General features: G+C 47.1%; 1 protein-coding gene across 1 annotated transcript in view; it reads right to left on the bottom strand.

Moving 5' to 3' along the window:
- Window positions 1-26,936, bottom strand: part of LOC8023497 (transmembrane protein 135) — a 108,990-nt gene that overhangs the window by 28,361 nt on the left and 53,693 nt on the right. Inside the window, exons 2-7 of the mRNA XM_029987878.4 lie at window positions 11,821-11,948; window positions 10,899-10,991; window positions 9,531-9,564; window positions 7,718-7,783; window positions 6,289-6,335; window positions 6,155-6,196 (exon numbers count right to left, since the gene is read on the bottom strand). Of these exons, the coding sequence (XP_029843738.3) occupies window positions 6,155-6,196; window positions 6,289-6,335; window positions 7,718-7,783; window positions 9,531-9,564; window positions 10,899-10,991; window positions 11,821-11,948 (410 nt within the window). The remainder of the gene's footprint in view (window positions 1-6,154; window positions 6,197-6,288; window positions 6,336-7,717; window positions 7,784-9,530; window positions 9,565-10,898; window positions 10,992-11,820; window positions 11,949-26,936) is intronic.

The following is a 26,936-nucleotide window of genomic DNA, read 5'->3' as shown; positions in this document are numbered from 1 at the left end:
AGTTCATTACTTTCCTGATACGAATCAACTGGCCTCAATTCACAGCTTTAATTAATCGATGTTTCAGATCTTGAAGAGTGACAGGCATAGGTGGCCGGGCATTTAAAATTAAACGTCCCTCTATCCAGTGATACGTGGGATGTTTTTCTGTCTTTTACAAATTTTATCAAATAAAAACTTAGAAATCTGCTTTTTTAAATAGCCTTGTCTAGGGTGTTTTATCAACGACTGAAGGTAATTTAAGAAAAGGACACTTAGACAAAAAAAAAAGGTTTAATCGGTGAACGTCGGAGTAAGATGAAAAGTGGTAATAGGAAATCTAATTGCTTAGAACTAAAAAATCATTATTAAAGTATCCACGTTATTTGGCACAAGACTTAAATTAGTTATGTGTTTCTCTTCATCCAAATACGCTACGACAGATTTTAAAATTCAGAAGAGCAAATGTGCTGTAAATATGATCATTCTTTTTTGTTCGCACTGTAACCGTAATGTTTGGGAAACCGAGGTTGGGGAAATCCGAGGTTTGAGGAATCTTTGAATTGATAATAAAACAATAAATAATTCGAAAGCTAACTAAATTTTCCTTCCACTATTTAATGGTGAAGTTAGGCTGTCTAGAACCTGCCGATAACGTTAGCCTAAATAATCATTGCTTCATATAAAGTGCCTTTTTAAAATTTATTTCAGTCGTTATAATAAGCCGGCATCCCCATTATCAGATCTGAGGGTTCGTTTTTTCTATGCTCGGTTTGTGCATTGGAAGGGGCATCGTCGTGATTTCGTGGATCGCATCTGTGCAATGCGCTTAAGTTTGTTTTAATTATTCCTATATTCGGGGGTAGCGTCCATTGGCGATTCAGAAAAAGCAAAGACTGAGTGCGAGCTTTGATCGGCACTTTATAGGCAACCTGCAATGCTGTTCTGTTTGGCGCTGTCTAGAGACTGAAACGTTGGCAAGAAACGTTGGGTATGCCTGGGAGTGGCGGCTGCATCGTTCAAAAAGCGGTGGCGCCGCTTAGCCTAGTGTCTGCAGCAAGAAAATACTGGGTATAGGCCAGGAAACCGTGATCGCATAACATGCCAGTACGGTGAAAGCTGCGGCCCTGGCGGGCCAATCGGAACGTGACTGCTTCTCACCGGAGTGCGCTTCTACTGCAAAGAAGTATCAGGCTTTCCACTGCGTCATCCTCCAATATGTACTATCGTGGACACTGTTAGCAATAACACCGCAGCGGCGGCCGTCCCGTACCCCCAGCGCCTCATACCAGGCGCCGTCCAAAACCTCGCGCATGCGCCGTGTGGCGGACTCGCTCTTCCCGCCTGCGAGCACACCCTCGCTTTGTCGTCTGCTAGGCACAGAGCAGACGACGCCACAGCGCTTGCCCATTTTCCCTGAACACGGTTCAGCAAACAACCGCGTAAGAGGATGCCCACGGTTGATTTCCTGACTCCGCTAGCTAAGCATAATCATCGCCCCTAATTGTAATATCACGGTAGACAATTTTTTTTTCTTTTTTTATGGGTCAAACTTGCAGTTATAATCAGTTTCACTTTAAATCTAAGCTCAGCGGACGTTACGAGACGATAGGGCCAACCAAAAGCGACAAAAGCTCACTTTTTGCACCTTATTGTGTACCCCGGTGATGCACTCCGTGACATTGCACCTTTGCGCTATTTGATTGGCTATGTCGTTTTGCAGCGTACGCTGCATTCGGACTTTAGGTGAAACGGAGTATAAGTCGATTTCTGTATCACACCTGCTGCGCTCATACTGGTTTGCGAGCGCATATTGTGAAAGATGCATTGCGAAATCCTGTTTCTGAAAAAGCAAAAAAAAAAAAATATACAACAAAAACGCAGACAGGGTTAATGCCCAATGACTCTGCAATCTGCCCCAATCAAAATCGCCGGTTTAAAATGAGTTTAAGACCAGTTCGCTAGGGCCAGGGTACCAGACGAGCAGCACTGTGGCATCGCCTGCTCTGTGCCTAGCAGACGACAAAGCGAGGGTGTGCTCGCAAACGGGAAGAGCGAGTCCGCCACACGGCGCATGCGCGGAGTTTCGGACGGCGCCTGCTATGAGGCGCTGGGGGTACGGCACGGCTAGAGTTCCTGTATACACTCCGTGCGGGAACTATAGGGGGCGCTTTGAAAAACGCGCGCAGCGCCGCTAGCGGAGGAGCTGGCGTTCGACAGTGAGGCGCGCTCAGCAGCCTGCGGCGCCTTTTCGCATGCCAAGCTGTGGCGGCGGAAGCGCGCACGGACCAAACTTTTGCTTTTGAAGCCGTATCGGCTTAAAAAGCAAAAGTTAAACCTAACACGGGCATCTCGCTGTTCTCCACTTCTTATATATTGAGTTTGGGTCGTTCTTAGGAGTAATTTCCCTAGTTGCGGCCGAAAAAGGAGTTAGAGCAATTTTCCGAAAAGCAGGACGGCCGCCACCATAATTGCTTTGACTAGCAAATTTATTTCGCTCGTCGCTGTAAACGTAGGACTGCTGGAACAATAATATTTGCAGGCGAGTGAGATGTTCACTAAGTTTGTGCACGAAATGTGCCAAGTTTCATTAAAACAGCTGATGAGAAAGTTAGGTTTCTAACGAATAAAGAAATAAATCTGTACGGGATATCCAATATTGGACCCAAATTGTTGTGTTATAGCAGGCTGTGCAAAGTGCAGATTTGGGCACGCAGGTGCTTCGACTTGACAGTAACATGACACAGCACTTATTGTACAAAAAAAGGGGGCATAGGGAAACCAGGTGAACATTCGGTTTGGTCGGCGTAACTCAATGGGAACCGGTTTTGACCATGAAAAGGCTGTCAAGAGAATACCACTGGTCGTGGGAGGTGGAGAATTTAGAGGTAGGAAGGGACTAGTAGACTGGATTTCCAATGGAAACCACTTTACGAAAGGTGGTTACAAAGCCGAGAAAACAAAGTTGTCGGCCAATACACGGTTTGGCCGTCAAGGGCTTTTGCGGTCAGCTGTTGTGTAATAACCCGCTGTGCGAGGTGCTGATTTTCGGCGCACAGGTACTTTGACATGACTGTCACTTGACACAACACTTACTGCACCAAAAATTGTTGGCATAGCGAAACCAGGTGGAAATTTTGTTTGGGCGGCGTAACTAAATGGGAACTGGCTTTGATCGTCAAAGGCTGTCAAGATAATACCACTCATCGTGGGAGGTGCACACTTTACAGGTAGGAAGGGACCAGCGGACGGTACTTCCAGTTCGAACCACTTTGCAATAGGTGGCTCTAAAGCCGGGAAAAAAAATGTTGTCGACAGAACTCGGGGTGTCAGCGTTTCCACATCCAAAAGGAGGCTGATCAAGAAAGAAAGCTCACCACATAAACTTCCATACTCAAACATCAATTCTTTAGTTATTTCGAGTTTCATTGTTGTTTTCTTTAGATTTATATTTGTCACTTTTTTACCGTTCGAATCTTTCTTCGTGAAGTAGAGATTGCGTGCCATACTTGTCCGAAAATATCGACACGTACGATGGGGACGAAACTTCTTTGGAGGGCATTCCTCCATCGAAATTGGCACAGCATACCCGTGAGTGCGGGATGACGTTTCAGTTCGCCCTATCGGCGCTGACACATGTAGGCGTTACTGGTACGAAAACAAACGCAGAGCGCAAAGCGGCAGTGTAGTATATAGGGCCGCCCACACTAGCGAGAAAACGCGCGTGGCACGCCGATCGCGGCAAGTAACAAAATGTCACCGAAGCACAGTCAGCGCCACGAGCGCGTGCAGAGACACGCCCTTTATCTTCCCGCTTAACCGATTTATCGGCGCGCCGGGCGCGTTTTCTCGCTAGTGTGGGCGGCCCTTAAGTCAGCCGTGCCGACACAGTGGCAGACGTGATCGGGAGACCAAATTTCTCGCGTCGTACGGCACGGCTCCATCGTTGTCGCTGTCCCACAAAACATCGGCGAGGTGAAAAACTGTGAAACTTTGTCCGCACGAGATACGACGCATAACTATTGAAGCACTTAATGGCGCAGCACATGCAGGCAGCACTTCATGCCGTGAACCCAGCGCAACCGCACCGCTCCGACTTCAATGCGCACCAACCAACGCGGCGAGGTTTCGGTTTGGTTTTCTCTGGGGTTCTCACTGCCTACTTTCAGTACCGGCCGCGCGGCGGCGCGCCAGTCGCGTCGCACGGAGTGTATAGCTAGCTACCTACGGTAGCAGAGTTGCGCATTCAGCCTCGGCGCGTGGCCGTAGCGCCGGCTTTCCCGCACGAGCTGGTTGCTTTGCTCCTCACGTGACTAAATTTGGCGAATAGCGGCGCCGCGCGCGCCGCCGCGCATGGAAAACAGGAGAGGAGGAAAGGAGGCGGAAAGCAGGGAAACATACGCCGGGGCAAGAGAAACGTCGGCGGAGCGACCGTAAAGGTGGCTTTCTTGCACGCCAACGGATGCTTTGCTCCTCACGTGATGGATCTCGGCGAATAGCGGCGTGGCTGGCGCGGGAAAACAAATGCGCAACTCTGGCTCCCGTAGGGAGCCTATACAGGAACTCTAGGCACGGCCACCGCTGCGGTGTAATAGCTAACAGAGTCCACGATAGTACGCGTGTCGCTCGTATACACATAGAAGCCGTCGGCACGCATTGTGGGACTTTTCGTTCACCCTTTGCCAAGTTACAACGAGACAGGGTGTAACCGTGGGCTCTCACCCTGCTGGCGCCACCTGGCTGGTGCCGGCTGGCTATAGGTCCGTGAGGGAGAAAGAGGCATAGAGGCAAAAGCTGGGTGTTGGATAAACTTTTGTGGCCGTTGAGTAACCAAACTATTCCATGTCCCAACGACCACACTTGCAATGAGGTTCGCGGAAGATTGCGAGCACTTCATCGCCATTTTAATTAGATATTTGTTTTTTCCTCAATCGACCACAGCAAACATCCACATTGTGTGATTCAACACTTATGGTGAATTCGGGTGGTCGCCTCTCTCCTCTGACCCTGATTCAGCAGAGCGCCCCCTCCTCGGCGCCAGAGCTACTCGGGATCCTTTTCAGCCGATCACAACTGCTAGGTTCAGAGCGCTCTGACATTCTCAGACCAGTCACGGAAGTAAAACTTATTAATTTTAATAATGCATTAAAAAAATAATTAAAGCGTACGGTGGATGAGTGAGCAAAATTTACGCTCGCAACGTGATGAAATAACGATTTTGACGTAAATTGTTTTACGCATCGGCAGGCAAAGTAAAAAAAAAACCAGCACTATACGAATTGATTTTTGCAGAACAGAACGAAAGCCAATGCTTGGAAAGAGTTGTCAACTCATTGCGTTTTCGACAGTGAACGCGCTGCGATAGCGGTCATGCGTACGGCAGAGCAGGCAAATATAAAATAGTTAATAAACCGTATTTTTCACACGGCGAAATATTGTGCAAGCAGGATATAACACATATCGCCATGTGACACAAATGGCTGTGCATTAGATTCGACATTCCCTTTATTTTACAACACAAACCTTTGAACGCACTTCTACCAAACCTGAAAATTTCTTGAAGCGACCACAAAACCCGGTAAAACAGCGGCGAGCTCTGCGAGCTGTTTCTTAGTCGGTTAGGCTTAGCGAAATCACCGCCACGAGATTTATGATCTCGTAAAAGCAAGGGGGAATACTTCACACGTCAACTTTTCCTGTTACGGTCACAAACAAATGTCGTCCCGTCCGTTGTAAACCTCGCACCGTCGAATGCACAAGCACTTTGTAGAACCGCATATCAATCGCCGTCTCGCCGGACCCCGCACACCACCACAGACCACTGCCGGCCATCGTCAACAAAACCGCGTGATCACCGTCCAAGTACCACGTGACGCCTGCGCCGCTCCGCACTACGACGGCTACAGACGGAGTGCCAGGGAGCGCTCTGAGAGGGAGAGGCTGTCCTCGGAATGAACCTGCCGATCAGGCCACAGCACTCTCTTTCCACCCCCCCGATTTCACGCGCTCTGGAAAGAGCGCTCGAGAGCGCGCAGAAAGAACCACGTGAATTCGCCAATATTGTCCAGGGATGTACAATAAATTGCTACAGTAGTTTGAGTGACGAAAACGAAGTCCGGACGGCGCTGCCCGTCTTCGATAAAAAATAAGACTACGAGATAGCCGCTAAACTTACTGGAAGGCCTTGCTGACCGGGTCGTTCAAGTAACCACTGCGCCTGGGAAAAGAAAGTGAAAAAGATAAATACAACGGACTCGCCCTTCTTTGAGAACAACCATAAGAGCCGGACCTTGAAAACTATATCTTTACCTGATAAGATACATGAAGAGTGCAGTCGTGACGCTGAACAAGATCACCTGCGGAGCCAACGATAAAGGAAATCACTGATAAACCCCATTTGACGTGCTTTAAAGATCCCTGATTGGTGGCCGAACGTATACGTTCTTGGGTTGTCGACACACCATGTTTGCTCACTGTCGGGCAGAATGAAACCACATAGAAAATACGAAGGAAACCTTAGCACGGAATCATTGAAATTTATGAAGTTGCATACATCAGTGACTTCTGAGAACCTATATACTATTCAACAATCAAGAAAAAAAAAGTCAGTGTCTCGCGGGTGCTAAGTATGGTTGAATGGAGATCAGTTAACCGATGAACTTTTCCCCAAATCCTGAAACCCATGAGTTCTTAAACAACATCTATGAGGCTTGTATGACGCTCCTGTGGAAATAGGGATTCCCCCTTCTCTCTTTACGACAACCGTTATCAGGGCAAGTGTGCAACGCACGATGCTTTTTTTTCAAAACAAAAATGTCAGGTACGGTATAGCTTTTGTGAGACTGTGCTTTGTAAAAGGGTATTTAGTAGAACCTTGACCGTGACAGGCTTATTGAGCCACTAATTAATATCGTAGTAATAATGGGAAGAAGAAGAAATTCCCGGTTTCTTGCCGTGTCTTGCAAATTAACTGAGGCAATATCCGGGGCGCTGTGCACCCTCATGAAAATTACAGACGTTTCCACTGCACGCACGCCTGCATTCTCCACCACCATTCTAACTGTATTAGTGTACAAGGCACATTATATGCTTACGAGCACTAAATTGTGCCACCTAGTCAGGACGCGCGACACTGTCAAAATCTTGGCCAGACACCATATCCAGCACAATGTGATTCTTTGTGGGGTCTTCGTGTAATCGTTATACATCTAGAGTTAGCATTTACTGCTATAAAATACTTTAGCCATGAGGTCTAACTACAGTGCATGTTTGCATTAACATCCACTGCTAAAGGAAGCAGACTATCACGTGACGTCCTAATCTCAGGTGGTGATCCCCATAACTACACAATGACACATGACGTCACATGACGTGAGGTCTTGCATAAAACACCCACGGAGACCTGCTGCAATACCTCGTCAAGAGGGCGTTCCAGTAGATCCTTCCTACACCTCCTATATTGATACCGACACTCCCCCGACCCCTTTACGCATGCATCTTATTGTCTTGGGGTATTATTATCGGAGGTATTGAAACGATCTATTAAAATTCCCTAATAACGGCTTTCGTTGTAAAACGGTCCGTTTCGAAAGAGGAGCGCAACCTCCATATTGTTCCGGAGAGAGGGAGGCAGTGTAGAAGGCCAACAAAGGGAGACGGGCGGACTGGATGTTAACCATCTCAGCTGGGGCGTGATGCAAGGACGCGGAAACAATGCGAATGTGAAAGGATATCTGACCTCTCCATGCTTCACGGGCTGCACCTCGTTCCGGGACACCTTCATCCGGAATATCGTCTCGGAAGCCTGCGGAGAATTCGCAACGTGGTTCACGCATGAATAGTGCCCGTTAGGCGCCATAGCCCTAACGTAGTAGAGCTACGCGAAGCGAAGCGCATGTGCAGTTGTGCACACGTCGTCCTAAGGACAACGCGGTGTTCCCGCTCCTGTAAGTTTTGGTGCGGTTGAGCGTCAATGCTACTGCGCGATGAACGTTACGGGCGTCAGGTTTGCAATTATTACACTCGGCAAATTGTCTATCTACATCAAACACTGCGATGACAAAGAAAAACAAAAATAGGAGAGCTCGAACCACAAACGGACAGGCCGAAGAAGTGGACAGACAGAGCGCTGTATGTCAAGTCCTTTCACTCGTACATTTATGCTTTCCGCTGATGTGCTCGTTCTAATGCACTACCGATTTTACGAAGTTCGTGCCTTGCCGCAATGGAAACACCAGACGCGATTAGGCAGGTTAACTTCCGGCTGTCTAAACCTTCCAAGGCTGGTGAGCTGGGCTAGTTGGTACGAAGAAGTGTGGATCTTTGGTGTCTCGCGCTTGTGTGTCTTGCATGTTGCTTTCCTTTGTCCTTGTCCTTTGTGCGCTGTTATGTTCCACATAAACCTTCGAACATTGACTTTTACTTCTTTGATTTTTTTTTCTTTCTTTCTTTCTTATTTTGACATTCTGATAAACCTTTGGGACGCAGTCAGAGTGCTTTTACTTCAGACAAAAAGACACGGAGTTTCTCTGCAGACATGAGAGAAATATCGGCGGACACGGCTCAAGCATGTTCGGAGCATGTTTTCTTCGTATACGTGTGCATGCTTCGGCCATGTCGGCGGACAACGTTTGTCTGACCAATGTGACCGTCCATACAAGGAAGAGACACGCCTCACACGCTGTCTGCAGACGGTCTTTCGTATGATGCATTAAAGTGAGTGAAAGCGATGTTTATTATATTTTTTTTTAAATAGACTTCGTTGCTTATGCACTCAGTGTGTACATGTCACTGTCGATAGGGAAGGGGATTGGGTGAAAAAGAAAGGATGCATTAGAAATGTAATCGGAGCTTCAGACGTGTTATCATCCCTTCCCTCCTCCTTGAATTCTCTCTTGGCCGCGTTAACGGACCAGGGTAAAGTTAACCAATATTTTCCCGTAATGACCTCGTTACATCAGCACAGCAAAGATTATTTTGCTATGCAACAACATAAGTTTCTTTTTTTTGTGTGTGTTTATTTGCGGGTCGAGAAAATTTTTTTGCAGCAGTATACCGCGTGTTCAAAAGAAGTAACTAGTCGTCCGTTGTCTATACAGCGGGAGGTTAGTTTACCAGAAACGTGGTGACATTGTTACCCACTGTAGATGAGCAATTTAACCAGTGCGGTGAAACCGCTAGCCTGGGGTCTTTAACGTGTGTCTCGCGGTAGTGATACACAACCGCACACCGGTACAATGCTCGTTCAGATCGAGACGGGCAAATGTAAAAATTAAACCGTGTTAAAAAAAAAATGTTTTTGTGGTGCCAGTTGGTGACGCTAAAGCGTAAAATAAATAATAAAAAAGATGACAAATAAGGCGCATGTTTCAAACGACTCCGAGCAGTGTTTGTGTTCGACGGATTACTGCAAAAAGTCTGGTACAAAAAAACGGAAGAAAAAAAAAGACGTGTTTGATGTTCATATAAGAAAAAAAATGAAGACGCAAAAAGTATACAGTAAGAAACGTGACATACACCAAATGTGCAAGAAATGATGACTGCCTACTTACAACATTGCACACATAGATGGCCAATGCTTGTCTCCTGCAATAAACGTAAAGTTAGACGCAACGTGTATTATTTTTTGCTATCTATTATTTTATGCCCACATACCAGTTAATCCAGAATAGAATCAAGCGCCTTGTTAATCATTCACAAATTGTCAATTGCTAACTACAGTTGCTGTATACCAAGTACCAAACGTATAATATTTGCCATGAAAGAAGACACCTGACGCACTTTCTTTGCTGCTAAAACGTCGCGTGTTCCGCCCGAGAACATAAAATTAAAGTGCATGTTCTCTCCAGAATGCCACGTGCTCTACGTACCTTACCAACAATTATGTTCTGGAATCTGTATCCAGTTACAAGTAGCTCGGACTTATTTCCTTCCTGTATGATTCACGTTAAATAGGTTATAAAAAGCGCTAAAGTATGTCGGGCGACCGTCGGGAAGTGTAGTTTGTTTTCCTACATGTACATCTAAATCCACCTAAAAAATCGGGTCTCAGTAAACTTGCATATACATAACCCTTCAGAAGCAATTTAAAATAAGAATTCACGTCTAACGTTACAGAACATCGTCGCACATCCAATGTAATGCCAAAAGCGACAAATTCTTCCGCTTATGTTCGTCTCACGAAGTTGATTTTTCAAACATTGAGGCAACAGTTGTTCTAATGGTCATTTTAGAGCAGTTTTGAATATATTTTTTTTTATTTAAAATGAAGTTAACTACGCTGGGGAAGTGGCGCACTGGAACATTGTGCTCCATTGCCTCACGTACGGCCCCTCCCTCCAATATATGTAAGCTGCATTGAACCACGAACAGGACGTCTCCTGTCATTTGCAACAAATCGCCCGTCTTCGGATCAATATAGTGCGCACATTCAGTTTCATGTATAGGGGTCCTCCAGGGTACGACTCTCCATTTAGTCCCTCGAACGAACGGTACATTTCTACCCACTTTGAATCACCTGATGGATGGATGGTAATGGCTATACCCTTTGTAACGGGCGGCAGCTTGCGCCAACTAGCCTAACATTTCGTCATCCCTTCTTTTTTTTCTTTGTATGAATTTTGTTATAACAGACCCCCCTCTCTTTTAATTTGAATTTATTGCTTATTTGTATCTGTATTTTTTTTATCCTTCCCTAGATCTCTTCCACCAACCTTCCAACCTCCTCTTAGTTACCGCAATTCTTTCCCTATCAATTCGTCAACTTTGATACCGGCCTTTTTTTTTTTTCTTTTTTTCATCCCTATGCTTCTAGTCCTTTAATGATATTTCAGAGTGCCCATTCCGCTCTCTCTCCTTCTTTCTCTCCTAAACACACACTTTTCTTATCTATATCATTGCCATATCCTTCCTCCTCTTACCTGCTCTTCCGTTCCAGCAGGATGGCCATGAGACTAGCCAGGAAACCGGGAAGGTAGGACGCATTCAGAAAGTTGAACCGGCCTACCAATTTCCTGCAGACATATGAGAGAGAAGAAAAAAACTGTAGGGAATTGCATGCGTAGACGGTATCGTTTGCTGGTGATTTGAAGATGCGCGATATATTCACACTATGCCGTGTAATTTTACTTTGTTTCGATTTAAAGTAGCAATGAAGCCAAGGCGTTACTTTTACGCGTTGTCAATTACTCCCGTTATAAGGCCTGGCGTTTTTCGAAGCGAGACTCATGAGCTCGAATAAGACCAAAATAATTTTAGGGTGATATATGCTGATCGAAAAAGAAAAAAAAAACAACTTTCCGAACAGACTGCACGGTTGATTCAAGACAAGTTGTCTTACACGTTTGGTTAATTATGGTTGACAGTCCTATTAACTATTCCAGAATATATGAGATCATATTTGAAAGAAGCGGGCAACGGAAAATTGAAAAGAGGGCAGCACAACATTAAAAAAAGAACACAATTTAGCTTGCGAACACAGCAATATTCTTAGGAATCAGCCCAGATCACAGGCAGGATCAATCCAAGTCACCGGCCGGATTAGCCCAGACCATTGTCCGGATGTACCCAAACCATCGGTCGGATTAAGCCGGACCAACGCTCGAATTCATTCGGACCATCGTCCGGATCAGCCCTGACCACCCCCCAGATCAAGCCAGACCACAACCCTGACCAGCAAATGACACATGCTAACTGTGTATTTCCTTATCATCTTCAGATTTTTTTTACGGCAACTTTGAAGCAATTTGTAATGTACTGTAACTGACATGCCCTTCCGGTTACGGCCGTAATGTTCCCCCGCAGTTGGACCGCGTGGGGACGAAACGAATGCACATGGCGCACCTGAGTGAGCAGAAAACGGCGATGAAGGCAAAGGCGTTGAAGCTCAGGAAGAAAGACGAGATAAGCGCCCCCTGCAGGGTCTTCCGGACGGCCTTCTTGTCGTAGCGGTTGCTATACACCAGTGACGCCTGCGAAAGAAAAGAAACGAGGGCAGCTGTTATGCATCATATTCTAGACTACTACGATCCAACTCTGCCACAAAACTTTTTTTTTTTTTTTTTTTGGGGGGGGGGGGGGGGCGGGGGCTGCATTTAGATTACACAAGCATGCCCTGTCTTGCATTCTGGGACATTTGCCCTTGAGCCCTCTCTTAAAATTTCACAGCAAACCTTCATAAAAAAAGTTATTTCGGTCGAATGACTGAAATTTTTTTAATAATACTCGGAAGAGTTTTAAACGCAATGCAATAATAGAATAGTGCAAATTAATAACTTAGGAACGTATCCTTTTTGTGTTTTCTTTTCTTCTTAGGCTAGCATATTTGTTTACACCGGGTGCTATGAATAACTTTTTTGAAAATCTGTCATTTCTAGCAACCATATTGAATAAGCTTCCGTGGGATTTTAATTGCGCGAGAAGCATAGAACATATCAACTTTAAAGTTCCACTATTTTAATAGATATTTTTTATGCCTCAAAATCATTTCGCATTTTTCCTTGTAAAGTTACCGTGCCCATGTACACTCACGCACTGTGGTCAAACAATATTTACAACCACTCGTGATCATACGATCGATGGTAGACACCACGTGGGAAATCGCAATGAGGCTAGAACAGAATATCTCGCAATGTAGGCCCTGCAGACGAGGTGGAGTAAGACTCGTTTATTAGCTGCAAAGGGGACTAACCCTTTGCGGAGCTCGGAAAAACCGCTTACGGTGAACCGCGCATTCCTCTCTGAAATTTTGTGAACGGAAGGATAGAGTACGCGATTAGCTGACATCGTGGGCCGACTTCAGAATGATTTGGAGTCGCAACCTGTCAAAGGAGAAATGGCCCCTAAATCATAGCTATAAAACAGTAACCGCACCTAAAAAGCGAAGAACAAGAAACGTGGTACACAGACCACAGACTCTAAAAAAAGCACGTGCGTCTGCCTTCCCGCACGACACTCGGAGAGCCAATCAGCGCAACTTACGGAAGCAGCTCAGAGAATGACAATGCCGAAACATATGTTTAGACCAAAATACGCAATCCGAGTTGTGACATTAAGCAATGCAAGCGTGACGTTTTGCATTGCTTAATGTTACAACTCAGACTGCGTTTTTTGGTCTAAACATATGTTTCGGCATTGTCATTCGCTGAGCTGCTTCCGTAAGTTGCGGTGATTGGCTCTCCGAGGGTTGTGCGTGAAAGTAGACGCACAAACTTTTTTTTAGAGGGTAGCTATTGTCCCCCTACAAGATTATAAAAGATTAACCCTTCGCTCAAAATTCGTACAAAAGCAGCCGCTTCGTTGGCTGGAACGACTAGGCCATCCCCTCGACGTCAGCCTCGTCGTAGCTTTGCTCGTCCCGAGACGACCTACGTCACGATTGCGTCGGATGTCACGTGCTCTAAGCTGGGCCTTCTCCGAGCGCTTGCTAGAGTGGGCCGTTTATAACAAAAATACAGCCACCAGGCTCAAAATACAAACGTGCAATTGTCATTTACGGATATTGTGGATTATATGCAACCTGTTTTTGAACACGGCGGATATATTTCAAATTTCGTTGAAGTATCTCTTTAAGTCACGCATGCGCACTACCGTCAGTGTTCAACAAGAGGCGGTGAAGGCGGTCAGTTTGCGTAAAAATACTGTTTGTGTGAAAGCTATCGTCGATGACAGCTTATGAACCCAGCAAGAGGCGCTCAGCCTACCAGGCAAACATTGTGCCTTTGATAACTGCGGACCCCTGGACCCAATAAGAGCGTCGGAGCAAGGCACGCGACAACCCTCCATGGCCGAAGCCACGGAGGCCTTGTTGCCACTACAGCAAAAGCGCCGTTCGCGACGAAAAGTAGTTCTAGGCTCCGTTCTCTTTTAACGACAATTGAACTCGCACGATTGCCTCTCTAGCGACGCCGCGTTACACGACACGGAAGAAAGACGAAGACACGTTACTTTTGAACGATATACTTAATTCGGATCAAGCCTTTTTCCGAGAACGACGATAGCTTTTGAACGATGTCTGAACGATCGCAGCCCCGTAAACGACCGCTCCCGCTCGAAACATCGTTTTCTCACTAGCAGCCGCCGCAGATTCGCGCGCAAATTGGGCGTATGGGTTGTCTCATGAATAGTTTCAGAAGAGATCGCTACACTGAAGGACGACAATGTTGCGGCGGTGGACGCTCGTCGGAAGTCGGTTGGTTTCGCAGCAGACGACTCTCGGCCAGCAGAAAACGGCCGGTTCCTCCGGGCCTCGCATTTGGCGCAGTGACACAAACGCTCCCTTGACGCGAGGTCACGTGCCTCGCTACGACGCTCTTACTGGGTCGCGGGGGCCGTAGCCTCCGCAGCTCGCCAAGTCATCGTGAAACGGAGTATGGGCTTGGACGGTACTCAATATAAGTAATACAATTTCTCCTAATCGACTACTTTTTAAAGTCATTTTGTAATCGTTTGATGACGTTTATTAGGAAGTAATCGCAACATTAATCTGATTACTTTTGGAAGTACTAAAACTATTTTTAACCTTCACTTTTTTCCCCCTTCCCCTTTCTAGTGGCGCCATCTGTTCGTTCAAGTTTCCCGCCAAGGAATCCTCTGACCAAATGTCCGACAGGGGGACGGTTTCCCAAAAGCTGGTGGATTAACAAGATAAGTAGTTCATAATTCGCTTATTTTAATCCAATAATCGACGGTACGAAAGAACCCGTTTCCAAACCGGCAGAAAACTGTTTTGTAAATGTGCGGTAATAGGAGAGGTATACGTTTATTTTTTTAAGTCACGGCCAAATACTTTTCGTCCGAGTCGTGTAATTGCGTAATCTAACTGAATGCATTTTTAAGCGGGAGTAATTGTACCTCGAGTGACTTGTACAAGACTGCCGGTGACCGACTACATTTGCGTTTGAGTCAGGCAGACTGAGCCACGACTACTCGCGTTCCACTACAGTATACGTTGAGCGTATAACTCGGTTGCCATTAGCAACCCCCTCACCGTAAGCAGTTACAAGCAGCAAAGCTTGCTACGCAGCCGGTCGTACCCAAACGCAAACGTCTGAATTGGCCTTTACTTTCTCCCACAACGCCGTTCTCTGTTCTCCTTCTGTTTGCAAAGGGGTATCCACACGAAGGACAACTCCGCGGACGGATGCCGTGACGTGAACAACCCGGGAAACTCCGTCCTCGGCTCCGCCGCCCACCTGCGGAGCTTTCGTGCTGACAGTGCGAAGCCTCCGCGCCTCCGCCACGCAGAACGGCGCCGCGAGGCGTCAAAAAGGGATGACGTATAAACGGAGCATCCGTCGCGCGATCAGCTTCTTCCGATTTCGGAGGTCACGCGATACGCGTTCTTGGTCAGCGGCCGCTCGCGTAATTCCAACGCTCCCGCCGTCGAGCAGAAAGAGAAAGGATAACGAATTGAAAGGGAGCGAACCGTCGAAACTAGTTGGGTGCCCCGTCGTGATGGCCGGAGTACGTGACCGCGATCGGGGGCTGCGCGGGCAGATAGCGAATGGGTCGACGCTCGCGACACGTCTGTCTACCGAGGCCCTGGTCCGGGCACGACATGTAGGCTAGGCTTTGTGTCTTGAACGCAGAGCGACCGAACTTATCCCATCGAGAGGCGTGGAGTTCGCTCGAGCGTATACCTAGGCCTACATAAAGGAGGCTCGTTAATATTACCGGAAAGATAACTGCGCAGCTTGACCACGGCTTAGGGACCCGCCTCAACGATTTTGGAAATATGACTCGGATACGATCATTTATTTAGTTTCCAGCGTCGCGACAACTATAAGGAGGCGTCTGCGGTTGCGAGGTGGTTAAATTTACCCATTTCTAGAACCCGGAACGTTCGTCGTAATTTGTCTAGACTTGTAATATATTCCATTGGCCTTGTCAAATGACCGGTGTTCGATTAACTTCAACCGAAGCAGACGACATTCTAACTTGAAACTAGAAGGTAAACATGGCTGTGACGTATCCCAGCATAGTAGTGCTTGTAGTTTGCGATTCATAAACATAAAATAAACCAATCCACAAACATATGCCCCCCCTCCCCGGCCTGCTGGACGGATTATGACAATCCAGTGTACAGCACGAGGGGGACTATCCAGAAATAGAAGTTGAAGTTGATGTCAGTTTAACATTTCGCGATTTTGGAACGCAAAGAAGGCAGAAGGAAACTGAAAACAGAGTACTTGGTGATCTTGTCTTTGTTCGTTTTAGTTTTGGCGTCTTCTCAACTTGCGATGATAAGAAAGAACGGATCGTTCCAGGATATGGAAAGCGTCCGAATCGGGCTTAGAGTACATCGGAACAGCCCCACAATTCCCCGTGCCACGCGGTGCAACGCGGATAGCCGCGATGTCTCCTGAGATTTTCCGGAGAGGTCTCTCGGCGTGTTGAAGTTCGCGTGGCTCAGTGGCCGGTGTGCCCACTGATCTCTATGACTATGTCTATTTGCTGGGTCGCGTTTGCCCGCTCCGCGAATGCGGCCACTGGCGGCCATCTTTTTGGTAGAGTTATATTACCTCTAGCCAGTGTACAGCTGGTGCAGCCACTATCATCCATCCATGGCAGACAGCGTTGCGGCAAAAATAGCCGTGGGTCATATTTCGTTCTTGATTGAAATTGTTTGACAAAACATATTGTTGAAACCCGGCGTGAACGGTAGCTCGATCTTGAGGACCCGGTGAAAGTTTCACGAAATCGCAGCAGCGGGGAAAAGCAGCACAGCACGCATCGAAAGTCGCACCGAAAGAAGCATCGAAAGCAGACGCCGGTACGGCGTCTGCTTTCGATGCGAGCGGCGCTGCTTTCCGCCGGTGCTGCGCTTTCGTAGATCTTTCGCCAGGTCCTTAAAGATGGGGCTACCGTTCACGCCGGGTTTCAAGAATCTGCTTCGTCGAACAACTTCAATCAAGCACGAAGTATCACCAAGGGTACAGTGTACTAGATCCACGGTTATTTTATGGCAGCCTGCCGCCATAGCGTTGTTCGCCATATTACTATGATGGTTAGATATAATATAAGTCTACCGAAAAGACGGCCGATCGTGGCCGCATTCCCGTCCATAGGCGCAGCTGGTCAAACGCGATCCAGCAAATATATACATAGAGATCAGTGGGTGTGCCGCAGCAACACCAGCTAAAAGGCAGTGTCTGCGCCTGACGTCAATGTCAGAGGATCCCGAACGCGCCCCAAGCGGCAACAAACACGTCAAAGCTCGACCAGAGGCAGAGTTGAACGCACTCCTCCGGAACAGAAACGAAAGATCGTTCCTCGTTCCTTCTCAACCTTGGAACCAGTTCCCGTTACGAATTCGAGTGGTTCGAAAGGAACACGTTCCAGGTACGTTTCTAATACCCCTGTAAGACGGGCTAGTTTAGTGTCACTACAAGCGAGTGCACTTCATCCCGTCGAAACACACTCCAAGTGCGTTGGTGCTGCACGGGAAAACTTAGTGTCACTCAAAAATGATGGCAATGACGATGGGTAAATTAATGGGCACGCGAAATATTAAAGTGCATACGCAAATAAAGAGCCTCCCCCGGGCCCGGGCCATGATCCTTACCGAAACGCTGCTTACATGCCATGTAACAAGCTTCTGCATGTAAACAAAATAACGCCCACGTTGCCTTTATTGACAAAATACATGGAAAACGCAATCCCAGCGTGCTTTCGTTAGCTTCAATCACCAGTTTTGGCGAAAAGGAAACGCGCAGCAACCCCCCCCCCCCCCCCCCCCCCCGGGAAAATGGAAAGTCTACGCCGCTGGTAGTCTCGTGTAAAGTGAAAACCATTCATAGCCAACATCGTTGCACGGCCCCTTTAAGGTTATTGAGGGTTTGACCTCGGACCGCTCGGACCCTTCTGGTTGCGGTGCAGTGGAAGCTGCTTCAAAAGCCAAGCTGTCGTGCTTGGAGCCTTCGTCCGTGCGGGCGCTAAAGAAGTGCCATGCGTTTAGTAGGAACCAATGAGCAAACAATAAGATGCGCTCACACTATCGGCTGCTGCACTCCACAGCGCTAGGCTACACCCTTCACCCAGTAGAAGCTCCGCCTTCAGAGCGAGCTCGCTGGCTTCCGCAGTGCTTTGGTTGCGCGTGCGTGCGCGTTCACACTTGTGTTAGCAAGGGCAGAAAGCTCGTGCTGAAGGCGGAGCTTCTACTCTCAGCTTAAAGGGGCGATGCAACAATAATTGTACTTTGCGCAAATACCGCTTATACTTCGTCTCACCTTAGTATGGACTATTGTTAGCCGCGCGTGCTAAAAGCGCGAGCTAGTTGCTTTGAATGAAGCCGCGGCGGCTGCATGAGCGCTCATGCAGCAAGTGCTCTAGTCAGGGCAGTCAAGGCTGGCCGCTCGCACTAGCACAGCCTTCGCGGTTAGTCCATGCTAGGGTGAGACGAAGTATAGAACAGATCCCTGACGTTAATGACTTATAAAACACGCGTTCGTTTTTCACCCCACGCAATAGAAGTCGCAAAAAAAAATTAAAGAAAACTCTAAAAAAACCGAGCAGCGTTCAAAAAAAAAAAAATTGGGTTGTGGGGATATTTATACAGCGTGTAGTTGGTCAGCCATTAAAGTTGCGACGAGTCACACGCTGTAGATGAGCAATTTAGCCAGTGCAGTACAACCGCTAGCCTGGGGTCTTTAACGTGCACCACGCAGTAGTGATACACGACCGCACACTGGTACGATGCTCATCTAGATCGAGACGGGCAGGGGTGGGGCTCGAACCCAGGATCCCTGGGTTCTGCAGCGCGAGCTTCCGCTCCACGCGCGTCGAGCTGGGTGTGCGCTTTAGCCCACTCGGCCACCGATCCTTTTTTTTTTCTTTATAACCTGATTTATTCAAACAAAACACACACAAACGCATATTTACATTACACACACGTGGTTACATGACATGGTTACATGACAGGTATATACAAATGAGTAAGAAATATGGAATCGTCTTCCCTTCACTCCGAGCAGCGTTCACCCCCTCAACTCGCAGCCAGAACAAGCGGCCGCGTTATCTGGAGCCGATTATATGCCGCCAATGTTGGTCATAGCCACGCGCTGGGGTTGGCAAAGCACAGGGCACGCGCTGAGTTTCAGACATTGTTATGGCTCGGCTATTGTCGTCGTTGCAGCGATTGGACACGGGCCACTACCTGAGTGCTTCTCGAGCTATCGATCACCCCGAGCCCAAATCGAGTGCTCACGCAATACACGGGTCCAATCTATGAACCGCATTCAAATATCGTCATTCGGGTGTACTACGATCCCCACGTTACGTCATCAAATTTTGCGAAGGGGAGATTGAATGAAAATGATCGCTTTTGTCCTTGAAATTACACCGCAACAAAGGAGTTTCTTGGCCAGTGGCGTTGCCTGCGAGTATCCTTGAGCCCCACTAGTGCCAGTAAGCTCGTGTAAAGTGAAAAAACATTCCTATTGAATATCCCTGCACCGCTCCTTTAAGGGTGAACGGAGAATAATGCTCAAACGCAAAAACAAAAATCGCCAAAAAACACACACACAAAAAAATTCTTTTTCTGGAAGAGCACGTGCGCAAGCAAATTACATGCTGAGACCGCGAGCCCGCATCCGTGCCTCCCGTGCTGCTGCGCAGAACAAAGGAAATTAAGTATATTTAGGGCATAAAATAGGTCTCGGACGACCGTCATTGACATTGTTTGTGAGAGTCTTCTATAGGATTCGGTTATTTGAATCTATTGACGTGCTTACATGCGTGTCAGTGCGTCATTCTGGCCCCTTGTTTGAAGGGCGCGAGACAATACCGGCAGCACTGATAGAAACGATAAGACTCATTCTAGATGACCGGAATTAAGTTCAAGGCCGAACATGTACCGTTTTGCCTTCATGGTCTCCTATCAAACGAGGAGTGGATGCTTCTTCTTTAGAGAAGTTTCGGCATCCGCTTTTTAAATTCTATTGGTTTCAAACGCTTTGTAACAGTCTGTTGGACGTTCCTTTTTGTGCTTGTTGAGTTAACAAGGACGCCTCCTGCTTGAGCTTTCTGTCTTTGGTAACACTTCGTGGCACGCACACGAGCTCGGGCTGGAGGCGGAGCTTCTAGTGCATACCTGTAGAAGCTGACGGTCCGCACGCGCTTGACGCGTAGTCTGTTATGGGGTAATCCAAGGAGGTTATAATGGGCAGGGGGTTGCGTCCTTATTATCCATACATGGAGGGAAGTGTAACGGAAGTACGCGTAAATGGGCGTGCAAGGATTTGTTTTGTTTTTTTCTAGGTCCTTCACTGTGACGAGACGCGAAGGATTTTATGAATAAAATAGTATATCAATGCTGATTTCTGCATGACACAGCTTGTTTAGTGAGCTAATACAGCAGGCATTTGTCAGTGTGTGCTGTGTATGATACGTTTTACATTCGGATAAGGCATCAAGTCCGGACTATATATGCACCGGTGCGGACTATCTAAGCAAGATCTTTTATTTTTTACCCCAAATTAACCCCTGCGGTCATCAGATCGGAAACTACGGTACATTAGCGGCCATTGTGGTGTCCTTGCTGCTAAGTCAACAACAATTCCTAACATGTCGTTTTTTTTTTCCAGACGATGTCCGAAAGAGGGGCTAGTGCAAAAGTCTAAGAAGGCAGACGAGGCATTGGTTCTTTACAGTTCACATAAATACCTATAACGACGAACAGAAAAAAAAAAGTATTCAGCTGAAACAAAGTGATCGGAATCTTCCCGATACGATGGAAATATGTTAATAACAAGAAAGCAAAAAAGAATCCCAGTTTGTGCACAATATAATCCCGACGCCATCACCGAAAGATCGAGCGAAGGCACACATTGGATACGAGTGCTGCGTCAGCGCTCGGCTGGTCTTCGTGTCCAATCAACGCATCGAGGGACGCTCGGCATCGGGCTCGGGTCATCTAGCACAGTTGGTGCCGTCCGACTGGAATGACGTTCCATCGAGGGAGAGGAGGATATTCGCGGGCCTTGATGATTCTAGGTGGCGCTGATTGAGCGCGTATACGCCGTGCAGCACACATTCCGCACATTCAAACTTATTCTCGGCAAAAAACGAGTAGAAAGGACCACCAGCATAACGCAATGGCGTCGCGTGCAAGCCATGCATGCTGCGGTACTTTAGTAAGAGAAAACAAGGCACGGCTGCTTCCGCTTCTGCGCTCGTTATCGCCGTCTCGGTGGGTTCACCGAAACTATGCACCTCCATGGAATCGGACGCGTTATGGAGGGGGCGACGAAATAGACTCGTCGCTGGCGCAAATTCTGGACCAGTCCGAGACCCATATTTAGATTTTCCGCCAGCGACGAGTCGATTTTGCCAGCCGACACCAAAATCCAGCTTCCGCCTGCGCGGATGCGCACGCGAATCCGCAAGTGTAAACGCGCCATTAGACCATGCGACGAGCGGTGTTATATTTCTCGCGCGACTGATGGTTTGTTGATTCTGAAGTGAAAAAACGAAGCAACTCCAGCCTTTGTAGCACGAAATCGAAGCTTTGATGTCAGCGACGGCGTGCCATGCGGCTCGCAGAATCAGGGGCGGAACACACCTGTCGGAGACGGTGCAGAACGCGGCCCGTCCTGAGCGGCGACATCGGTGGTCCCGGAACAAAAGAACGAGCAAGAGAACTACAGAAGAGGAGAGAAAGAAAGCAGTCGATAGCTTAGGCGCGTTCCTCTTGTCGCGCGATGAGCTGAAGTTGTTCGAGTGCTTGTCGACTTTATTTATTTTTACACAATGCGCGGTGCCGGTGTTTTCCTGCAAAGTAAGCTAGAAACGTTCTTTGCGCATATTAAGGCGTCGACAACAGTATGGGCCCATCGGAACCACACCCACCAGTCGGAGACCACCGATATTCGCATGTATTCCGAACCAGTCCGAATGGATGGGACTTTTCTCTCTAGATTAATTCACTAACTATTTACACACAATAGGCTGCATTCGAAAGCATATATAGTCAACAACTTTTTTGGCTTTGAGCGCTGTCTGAAAAACACCCATACATATCGGCCGAATGACAACGAATCAGCGAGAACACGTCAGCACCCCACATCCGATCCATCATTCAGAATTTATTATTCTTGCTTTATTTCTGGGGCCGTCTACGTAAGTTGTTGAATGGGATATGCATGCGCCGCTTATGGCAACGCTGTTTTTTCCAAGGCGCGCGAAGGAAGAGGCTCATAGGACGAAGGCAAATAGGTCCCATATTCGTACCGCGTAATTTTGCTCGTGTGATGAAGTGGGCGCAGGACGCGCAAGATTACACAATGTCGAAGATGACAAAAAAGTTTCCGGATAAGTTTTGCATTAATAATTCAAATAGATGGTAAATAAAAAAGAACAATAGAACGCCCTTTCCTCATAGCAATTTCTTTTATTTATTTGGTATTTTCACGATTTATCGGGAAAGGAAGAAAAAAGGGGGGGGGGAAGGGGGGGGGGGGGCGGAAACTAGAGACGTGATGCCTGAAGAGGTCTCTGCCTCCTTTACAGTTCTTGAGCAGTACTACACATCTTTTTGAACAAAAAGAAAAACTAAAAAAAAACACCACCAAGACATACACACATGTCAGAAAAGTATGTAAAAAATACATCAACTTAGCGACGAAAAAAAATTATATATAATTTTCAAAGCTTTTAACATAAGCGCTGAAATCTCAAACTTTCTAACGTTGAATAAATAATAGGTGGAAACAAATATATATAAGCGATAGAACTTCATGAAAGACACATCAATAATAAATATTGAACAAGCAAGGCTACTGCTCACCAAAAGCGTCTTTGTATTTTCGTTTTCAATGCAGAAAATAGCAATAAAAGTAAATTCTATCTTGGATGATATTTAGAATTTTACAGATCTGAACATTTTTTTGTTTTCTTTCCTTAATTTGTGTGGGTTTGGGATGGTTGTCTAATTGTATGCCTAAAGTTGTAACTTTTTGTCGTTTCTGGCAGAGTTTAGATTACTTTTTCAATGTGTATTATTTAAAGCAATAGATTCGATTAGCCTTCAGTAAGTAATAATCTTCAAAAAAGAGGATCCGCGGGAATGTCTCTAGGCTTCCTCTTGTAGTTCTTGACATATCCAAACAATATGTTTTTGCGAGACAAGCAACCTATTATACTTTGTACTTTCCTTTCCTTGTCTCAAAATAATTCCTCTCCATGTCCGAAATAGAGATGGACGCTTACGACTTTCGTGAAATGTGCCGCGGTTCTCTTGACACTTTCGACATAAGAAAAGCGACGGGTTTTGCAACAAAAATGTTTTCACGAGCGCGCGCTTTCACGTGCATTTGTAGAACCCAAAGAGTGTGAGTTGCCGGTTCATCCTTGGATGATAGTGGCGACCCTCGCAGGGCGCAGGCAAGCCTGCACGCCTTGTCCCGCCGTCACGCCAACGCACGCCGTTTTCGCCACCGTCACTCCTAAGCACGGTGCTCCTAAGTAAGGTCTCTCGACTCCGAATCGGCTCTGCGTCTCCGTCCGAGTTAACCGCGGCCGCCCCCATGGGCGCGTCCCACATCTCACAGAGCCGGGGGGCAGGCAGACAGACCCGCGGGCCGCGATCGCCGCCCGCTGAACTACTTCGCCCCGCTTCCCTCGTTCGAATTCCCACTTCCGCCTGGTCCTTCCGCTGCCGCCGCCGCCGCCGCCGTACCGGAGAAAGAGGCACCGACGGAAACCATCAAGTCGAGACCGAGGACGACGTGATTGTGTTCCGTGGCCTTGATGATCTCGCAGACAAGTGCGCATTTCTTGTGCGCACGCTGGCGTAAATATCAATGTGTTTTTGACGCCTCTACGATCAAGCTGTTGCAGAATTCTTCTTCCGGGCCCGAGACCGTAACGATGTCAGGGCACATCGACCTTCCTTGTTACGGGTGGCGTCGAAAGAGAATGGGCAGGTGTAGGAGAAGACGGGAGGGGGGGAGGGAGTCTAAAGGGTGATCGACCCTCCAGACATTTAAGACAATTCTACACTATACACTTCGTGTTATCATAAGGCCAGACAACGGCCGGCGGCGTTACGAGCAAATAGGACCGATCAAACAGTGTCAAAAGCGCAGGTCACTGGGCCTTCCCTGTGCATGATTCGATGCTGCACGTGCGGAGACGTGGCGAACGCCGTGTCGGTGTGCCATTTGACGCCGTGTGATGGGTCCCATTAGCTCGTAGCGTCGGAACGAAGTATAGTAAGCGGTACAGAAAAACTGTTTCACACACTAAGGGCGACCCCCCCCCCCCCCCCCACCCCCCCACCTTGTCCACCTTCCAAGTGCTTCCTTCTGGAACCCCGTTACGCTGATCGCTGCGCTTTGCGATCATGGCACTGGCTTCGTATAGCTTCATCGCAGAAGTAGAGACGCGTGCGACGGAAGCTCGATGGGGAGGAGGTGGATGTCGGTTGCCGGAACCCGAGTTGCTCTCTTAGATGTCGGCCATTGCGTGGTCAAGCGCGACGGGACACACTCCGCGAGATTGGCATCTTTCGGGTTCTGCCGTCGGGAAACGTGAGCGCGGGTCTCACAACGGACCGAGCGACGGCCCACTACGCTGAGTGTTCGGTGAGAACGCCAACACGCGCGAGCCATCGCGAGAGAAACTGACGGCCCGTGAAAGACAGAATGGGATACGGTCGACTTCGCGGTTCGTCATTTCACTCGGAAACATCGCTGTCGTATTTTTGTTGGAAGCCAATGGTGCCTCTACCGTTCTTGTCACGTGATGTTTGCTTTCTGGAGAATAGAAATAAAATTCTTCGAGTCATATCTGCAAGTATTTAGCTGTAACGAATTAAATTACGAGTTCGTCGACACAAAACAGAAAAAAAAAACAAAAAAAAAAGAAAGAAAGAACGAAACAAGGAAAGGAAGAAAGAAGGAAAGAAAGAAAGAAGGAAACAAGGAAAAAAAGAAAGAAGGAAAGAAAGAAAGAACGTGGAGATTTACTATTTGACTTGGTGTTTGGTTTGTTCAAGATGCGTGGTTTCAAGTTTTGGGGTGTTTAAAAAGGTAGTGCAACGATTTTGTCGATGAAAAAATTTGCAGTTTGCATTTTTTATATTGTTTATGTAGGCACAAGCAAGAAAAAACGCGCCACCTTCCCCCGAAAAACTGCTATTCCGCTGCGTAATCGCAAAGGAAAAAAACGAATTATGCCGATCTGCAAGCCGCGTGCGCCGGTTACGGGGATTATGGTGGCACGTCACTGGGGTACACGCGGAAATGAACAAAACCTGTCCCCCTCCGCTGCTACACTTGCCGGCAGCCCCGTGGCGCACCGTCTTTTGTTGCGATCGCTCGCCGCGACCATCGGCGATGACAATCTTCGAAAAGTCGGCAATCGCGGAGGGAGCTGCTGGGGCTCTAAAAAGAGAATCCAACGGGAAACCAGGGGGTCCATCAGAGACGCCACTCGAAAGAAGGCGTGAGAATTGAGGGGGGCACTTTAACCTTCGATTTGTGTCCTCTTTTTTTTTTTTTTTTTTTGTGAGTAAAAACTAGCGCGCGCATAAAGACATGGTATTCCCGCTGCTAATCGGCCAAAGTCCGAAAATCGCGTAACCACCTCTTTAACTAATAATAGTCAAGGGAAAAAGTTTGGTAGCCTTTACGAATCGCGTTGTCAAAGTGATTACTCGTTGAAGATATCGGGCGGAAACTGATAGGGATCTGCAGGAGACCGTGCCGCATTCGAATATTATTGGTTATTCTTATTTTAACCACATAAGTTAAGAACTGAACCTACCATACAGAAGAAATACATACGCACCCACAAGACCCACATTCCATAACACCGTACGAAAAACTCATGTCAAGAAAAATCTAACACATTATACCAAGATAGAAACAGGAGAGCATGTTGGTTATACATTCTGAAGTGGTTCAAGACAATTTCTCTTACGTTATACATGCATTGGGCACATAGAATACGGGAGATATTGCCTATGTTTTCCGCCTCATCTATTTAAATAAAATATCGCTAATAAGACTCTCCTTAATTAAAGACAGGTGGAAGAAAACAATGCAACTTATGTACCAACTTAGAGGGAAAACTACGGTACACAACCATGGCAATTCATTAAATGGATCTCTGCGTCATTCACCAAGAAAAAGGCACATAATATTTCATTTGGTGTGATGGGACATGGATATTGTATGCACATGATTTTTCCTTCAAGAGAGACCTACATCGTCCCATACGTATTAGACTTTGTTCTTAATTGTCTTTTTTTACGATTTTTAGCATTTAAAGGAAATGCATGTGTTTGATTTATCTTGCCGATTTGCTTAAAGAGCCATTGAAAAATGTTTTCTACTTTCGCTAAATGCTGATCAGCATCACTTCCTAACGTTAATAACCGAATAAACTTGCCTTAGTTTTTTTTTTTTTTTTATAAGCAGTGACAGCCGGCAAGTAAATTCGAGAAATATGGGCATCGTCATCTCAACCCGGAGCAAAACAAGCGGCCACATGGCCTGGTACCTATCCTATGCCGCCAACGTTAAGCATAACCATGCGTTGGGTCGGCAAAGTAGAAAACGTGTGCTGAGCTCCAGGCATTGTTAGAGTTCGGCCACTCTCATCACCGCAGTGATTGAACACGAGCCACTACCCGAGTGTGCGCTAAGGTATTTATTGTTATGAGCCGAAATCGAGTGCTTATGAAGTTCTCGTGTCCAATCCATGGGCCGCGCTCTACTGTCGTCAGGCGGATGGTTTCGATCCCAGAATTACGTTATCAAACTTTGCGAAGGCAAGACTGAAAGAAATAGTCCCCTTTTATCCTCGGAATTTCTCCGCGAACAAAAAGCTTGTGAATCAGCGGCGGTCCGTGCGAGTATACTTGGGCCAGACTATGACCATTATACGGTTCTGTAAAGTTATGACATGAACATTCCAACCCGATATCGTTTCATGACCCTTTTAACATGACCAAC

Source organism: Ixodes scapularis, unplaced genomic scaffold (genome assembly GCF_016920785.2).
Source record: "Ixodes scapularis isolate PalLabHiFi unplaced genomic scaffold, ASM1692078v2 PGA_scaffold2__306_contigs__length_199485367, whole genome shotgun sequence".
NCBI classification, from domain to species: domain Eukaryota; kingdom Metazoa; phylum Arthropoda; class Arachnida; order Ixodida; family Ixodidae; genus Ixodes; species Ixodes scapularis.
This window is presented reverse-complemented; position numbering and strand designations above follow the sequence as displayed.